The sequence below is a fragment of the Juglans regia genome, chromosome 7, assembly GCF_001411555.2.
Source record: "Juglans regia cultivar Chandler chromosome 7, Walnut 2.0, whole genome shotgun sequence".
Taxonomy (NCBI): domain Eukaryota; kingdom Viridiplantae; phylum Streptophyta; class Magnoliopsida; order Fagales; family Juglandaceae; genus Juglans; species Juglans regia.
The window spans coordinates 35,522,060-35,528,759 of NC_049907.1; the positions used below are offsets into that span (position 1 = coordinate 35,522,060).

The 6,700-nt window shown below is 32.4% G+C and overlaps 1 protein-coding gene across 1 annotated transcript; it reads left to right on the forward strand.

Annotated features, from left to right (window-relative positions):
* The first annotated feature begins 5,039 nt into the window (after nt 1-5,039).
* Nucleotides 5,040-5,938, forward strand: LOC108994990 (protein DMP2-like). Its single transcript, XM_018970442.2, has one exon. It carries the CDS (start codon nt 5,087-5,089, stop codon nt 5,687-5,689), a length of 603 nt encoding a protein of 200 aa, XP_018825987.1. The 5' UTR covers nt 5,040-5,086; the 3' UTR covers nt 5,690-5,938.
* Nucleotides 5,939-6,700: the final 762 nt, after the last annotated feature.

Below are 6,700 nucleotides of genomic sequence, written 5' to 3' on the forward strand. Positions count from 1 at the left end.
GTGATCATTAAAGCAGACGTTTGATTGCTTTTAAAAAAAAAAGATGTTTGAGTGATAAGTATATCTGCACATACAGTACTACAACAATCTAAAGATGATGTTTGAGGTTGTGTTTGGATGTTGAAGTGAGTTGAATTGAGTTGAGTTGAATTGAGATGATAAAATATTGTTAGAATATTATTTTTTAATATTATTATTATTTTAAAATTTAAAAAAATTGAATTGTTTATTATATTTTATGTTAAAATTTGAAAAAGTTATAATGATGAATTGAGAGGAGTTGAGAGGATTTATGAAACCAAACGAAGCCTAGTGAGTGAACCAATGCATAAGGCCCCAAGGTCTATGAGTTAACCCCTACCAGTTGGCAGTCGGTTTCGACCAATATAATACATAGCGAACCCGTTGTTTCACTTGACCCGATGAAACCGGCTTTTGTCGGGTGGGCCAACAACGGGTCTTGCGGACGGATCGGTTTAGGGCCTTTTATACACAGGCCTAATAGCATATATCTATTTCATATATGATTCTCACATACTAGTATATGAAATTATTAAATTTTATCGATTAATTATTATACAAATTATAAAATATACTTATGAAGTATATTCACTATAGACATAAGTAATTATATTACATATTATATATTTAATTATAAAAGTGGTATGTTTATATTATTAGTTACTACATATATATATGTGTGTGTGTGTGTGTAAATAGGTGTATGTATAAATTTATCAATATATTAATGAATTTTAATCGAGTGGAGCTAACGAGTCGACTCGAGTATAAACGAGTGAGCCTTAACGAGCTTTAACAGAGTCGAGTCGAGTTTTGTCGGGTATGTATCATTTACAATTCGAATGGGCATCTGCTTTTACGAACGAGTTTTTTTTTTGTTCACAATTCGAATTTAACCGAGCGAGTACCGAGCGGACTATCGAACAGACTGATTTATTTACAGTCATACTGCATGATTTAAGTATAACGTATACATCTATTATATATATTGATAAGTACAATTTTTTTAAAGCTAAGCAACTAGTACGCAGTTATTATATAATTTTCTTTTATATACTTTGAAGTTGGACTTTTTTACTTTGGTGGTTGTATTTGCAACTGTTTTAGTGTGTGTGTGTGTGGGGTTTATTTATTTATTTATGTTGGCTAGTTATTTTTTATGTGCATGTTTTAGGCTTTTAGCCCTTATGAATATTGTTATGTGCATTTTTAGTTGGTTTTTTAAGCATTATTAAATGCATGTTTTAATTAAACTAATTAGTGTATTTTGGCTAATTATTTTTAGCATTTATTTGGATAATTGGTTATATGCGTGGTGTATTAAGTTGAAAACAATGTTTTGGACTCTATTATATTTGGGCTACAAAAATAATCATTTGGATCAAAAAACCAATTAGCCCAACAAAAAAACCCAAAACTAAATCATACATTAAATCGAATTGAACCGAACCAAAACCAAAAAATTGAAAGTCTTGGTTCTTTGGATTAATCGGTCGATTTCGATTCTCAAAATTCTCAAAACCGTCTTAGACCAATTTGGTTCCAAAACATATTTAAAACCGGATCGAATCAAACCGATTACACTCCTAAATTATCGATTAGAGAATTGCAGTCTCATCTTTGCAAACTACAATGATCTCGTTGGAGATCCTGATAATTATAGGAGACAAAAGGATGACAGCTAGAGTGAGCGGAATACTTGAAGCGAGTATATAAAGAACTAGAGTAGAAAAAGCAACTAGTTGGAGAGAGGGGAAGAGCTTCACTCAATCCATGGTTCAAGAGAAAGGAAGAGAGTGGATTCCACGCTCTTGGAGAGGAGAGTGGGTTAACAATGCCATAATCTACAACACAGTTTTTTTTTTCTTTGGATACAAGGGGAGGGAGATTCGATCCTTGATTTTCTTAGTGAAAAATTAAAGAGTTGCCGATTGATCTTAGCATCTACAACACAGAGTCAAGTGTGAAGGGATATTCTATAGGATACTGCTACGTCAACAGATGAAGGCCACCGAAGAGAGTAAATGTATTTTTTTTTATATATTTAAATATATATTTTTTAAAAATTCACAACTTCATTTAAAAACACTTCCTTAATCACTAAATAAAAACTAATAACAAAAAAATAAAAAAAAGAATCAGTGGCTGGTTTCAGTGGGCTTCGTCAGTTGAGCAAGCATTTTCCTATTCTATATATATAGAGGCAGAGGAATCGGGCCGAATTAAGGCCTGGCCCAAATACTGTAGTCTCCAACTAAAATTGTCGTAAAACGACAGAGTAGTGGCATATATAGGGTCCAGAAAAAGGATCCAATAAACTTCACAAGTGGGCCCTATGAACATGGGCTTCATGGCTCACGATTAAAACAGAAAAGAAAGAGCCCATTTTTATGATCCGGTTAGGCTTCGAACCAGCAGCACCACAATTCATAATATATGTTTTTGTGAAGAAAAGTACTACAAATATAAAACAGATGTCATAAAAATAAATTTATAATCAGATATAAATTTATATAATATGTTAAATCCATTTTTATTTATTTTATAATAAAAATATATTTATAATTTAATATATCACTTCAAATCACATTAATTTATGAATTTAATTTTATAAAATCTTTTCGTACTAAAATATTTTTGGTTTACGAGTGAATGATCCTTTGAGTTAGGTTTGTTGCGCAAAGTGACGTCCAATTTTTTAGGTAAAATTCAGAATGACGTGCAAGATTGATAGTTTTACCTTATTTCGAAAAGGAATGCATATTTTAGTTTAAAATAAATGTATGACGTGGAAAAGGTGGTGCAACCATTTGGAAAGACGTGCACTTGTGTAGGAAAGGACTAGGCAAGTTTGGCTCCAGTTAACGTACTTCTACGGTCGAAATATGAAAATTTTGTGGCAGGTCTTTTAAGTTTGTAATTTAGTTTTTTTATTTTTTATTTTATATATATATATATTTTTAAATTTTTTATGAATAGTAATAAATTGAGTAGTGGAAGAAGTTGTGTGGAGTCTATCTAAATTGAATTTAAAGTGTGTTTAGATGTTAAGATAATTTAATACTTTTTATGAAAAATTGAAAAAGGTTGTGAGTCACACGTATAAATATGTGTTAAGTTAAAAAATGTTATGAGTTTCAAGTGTAACTGAATTTAAAATGTGTTTGGATGTTAAGATAAATTTAATACTTTTTATGAAAAGTTGAAAAAGGTTGTGGGTCTCATGTATAAAGATGTGTTAAGTTAAAAAATGTTGTAGGTCCTATGTGTAAGGAGGTTTTGAGTTGAGATGAGTTTAGTAATTTAAGAGTTGGCTATTTGAATGTTAAATTCAGTTTAAAATTAGACTGAACTCAACTGAATCTTGCAATCAAACACAATCTTAAGAAAAAAGTAAAATTTTCATTTAGACCCGTCCTAATTAATAATTCTTTTCAGAAGACACTCGAAACTTGTACGTTCACCTGAACTTGTGTAGATGATTTTACTATCCAAAATCGCCTTTTCCTCAATCATTCAAAGCACCAAAACAATGTGTTAGAAAATGAAGAGCTAACACAGATTGAAAATGCATGACAAACAGTGAGATGATTGTTAATCTATCTCTTAGATAAATATTACTTTTTATTCACGAATTGAGTTTTGCAAAAGAGAATCTGATAAGTATGTTTTCATGATACAATATTGTTTATATAGTATGCAGATTGCAAATTCTGAATACTAATTTTAGAATGAAAAGATGTAATAGCAGTAGTTGTAATGCTTCATTTGAATTTAAATAAAACGGTTTCTATCATAAAGGTGTGAAATAACTGTCATTGACAGTTAATAATATTGATTGCCTTGCGATATATATAATATTTCATTCAGATGATGAATTAATTATATGCTAATGATTAATTGGTAAGGCATGTTTATGTGCATAATACAAGTTAGAGATTAAAGTTTCTTTTTTAGGTCCATAGTCCATATAAAACCTATATATAATTGAGATCGTTTCGTAAAGAAAGATGAATAAACCATAACTGAAATATGGCATGCACGTACGTACGTATATTTTCGTAAAGTATAAGTTGCTAGCCAGTTTATAACGTCAAATGCTTATGCTGCGCCAACTGCCAAGTGTGCATTCACCGGCCAATATATCTTCTTATCCCATTGATGAACACTACTTCAGAAATCAAGCAAAAAACTGTAGATTTGTTGGTCTGGAAAATAAAGAAATACAGCAATAATATTGTTGATTTTGTCAGCTGAATATGATATATCTGTCCTAATTACTAGCTAGCTTGCAAGTTGGAAAAGAAAATTCTAACTTTCTCTAGTTAATTGTTTTTCAAGCAATCCATCGAATAGTGAGTAAAAACGTCACGAGGAGCTTAAATATTCATGTACGTGCGTATATATTTAATTATTAGGACTTGCACATGAATATTGTGTATTAATCTCAACTGATGATCATGATGATGTAATTATGTACCGATTAGTATATATGTGTGTGAGTGTGTGTAACCTCTCTCTGATATTCTCTCTAACGATCTGTGTCTGTCTTCAAGATTATAATTCTTTGTTGATGAATACCAACAAGAAACATGGTTTCCCCCCATACGCAAACTTCATATCAACGCGTATGATTAGACTAGCTCGATTTCGACTGGTTAATAACGAAAAAAATGATCAGGCATTTCATTATATATATATATATATATATATATATATATTGATCATCATCAAGATGATTGGTATTTAGTGTTTAGAGTTAGCTCAAATTAAGTTGCATGACTTTTAATTAATGCCACCACCTGAGTTGTCTTGGCATGGAGTGTCTAGAAACGTAGCAAACTGAATCCTCAAAAGCTTGGATTGGGGACGAAGCCCACTCTTTCCAAAAGTAAAAGCAATGCAATCCAGACGATCGACCAAATATCTTCCATTTTACGTAGAAGCAATTGATCTGTCTTGTCTTACTACATATTATATATAAATAATCCATAGAAGTTGGCAGGACCCATAACACAAAACAATTAAACGCACTTCTTGCACTCATCCCCAAGAATCGATCCCCATGGCTGCTGCAGTACCCTACAGCTCTAATTTCTCCGAGCCCAAAGAAAGCGCCCAACAAACCATTAAAGGCAAAACATTATTAGGTCTTGGCAACCTCGTCAGGCTCCTCCCGACAGGCACTGTCTTCACGTATCAGTTCCTCAGCCCTCTCTTATCCAACTATGGCCACTGCCATACTGTCAGCAAGTACCTCACAGCCATTCTTGTTGGTTTGAGCGGTTTGTCTTGCTTCTTTTCCACCTTCACTGACAGTTACGTTGGAGATGACGGGAACACCCACTACGGGATTGCAACAAAGAATGGTATTTGGCCCTCGCAGGAGTCTAAGAACGTGGACTTGTCGGCATATAAGCTTCGGCTTGCGGACTTCGTGCATGCCTTCTTTTCGGTGATTGTGTTTGGGGTCGTGGTTCTTTTGGATCAAAATACTGTGGGGTGCTTCTATCCAGTGAAAGATTCCACAGAGAAAACTTTGCTCATGGTGCTGCCACCAGTTGTTGGGGCGGTTTCCAGTGGGGTTTTCATGTTATTTCCTAACAATCGCCATGGAATCGGATACCCTAATGATAATTCGAGCGAGTCTTCAAAGGATTCCAAGTGATCATCATCATCTGGTACTTGTGGTGGTACCGAAGAGGAGAAGTAAATTACTAGCTATAGCTTGACGAAAACCTAAAGAAGTTAATTAGAGTGTGGTTTGAGCTTTCCCTTTGTTTACTCTTAATTCATTGCTTTTATTAAGGTTTGATATATCTATATATATATGTTTGCATGCATGGGCGTCAAGTTGTACTATGTAATATTAAGTTGTGTGAAGAAGTACTAATTTGTGTGTGATTTCTTCCTCAAATTCTTAATTATACACCACCTTGTTGTCTTATATTAATGTTTCCTGTTTTAAGGTAATTCGTAGGACATGTTTACTGGCGTCAAGATCTACGTACGTACGTTCGTTCGTTAGAATATAAACGGCCGGGGGAGTACTAGTCATACATGTCTCCGTTGCGTAGACTACATGCAACTAGCGAAGAATAAATAATAAATATCTCCGTTTAGTTTATAAAAAATTCTATACACCAATATGCATGCTATCATTCTATTAGCCTATTAGTTACAATGTGACAAAAAAATCATTCAATAATAATAAATACATTACATCTTAAATAGTGAAATAAAATTAGTATAGTATATAATAACATTACTCAATTATTCAATTGATTAATTAATATACTATCCCAAGCACCACAAGAAACATAACATTTTCTGACACAAAAATTTGTCGCAAATAACCATATAAATTGCTGCAAATACCTTTGGTGATCAAGGAAAAGAAGAGGAAGACACCAAATAGTATATATATATATATATATTTACTTTAGTGAAGGATTGATACAAATCAAGGCAGTTTAAGATGTGTTTGGATACCAAACTCATCTCAACTCATCATTACAACTTTTTCAAATCTCAATATAAAATATAATAAACAATTCAACTTTTTCAAATCTCAAAATAATAATAATATTAAAAAATAATATTCTAACAATATTTTATCATCTCAACTCAACTCAACTCAACTCACTTCATCATCCAAACACAATCTTAATTAATTTAG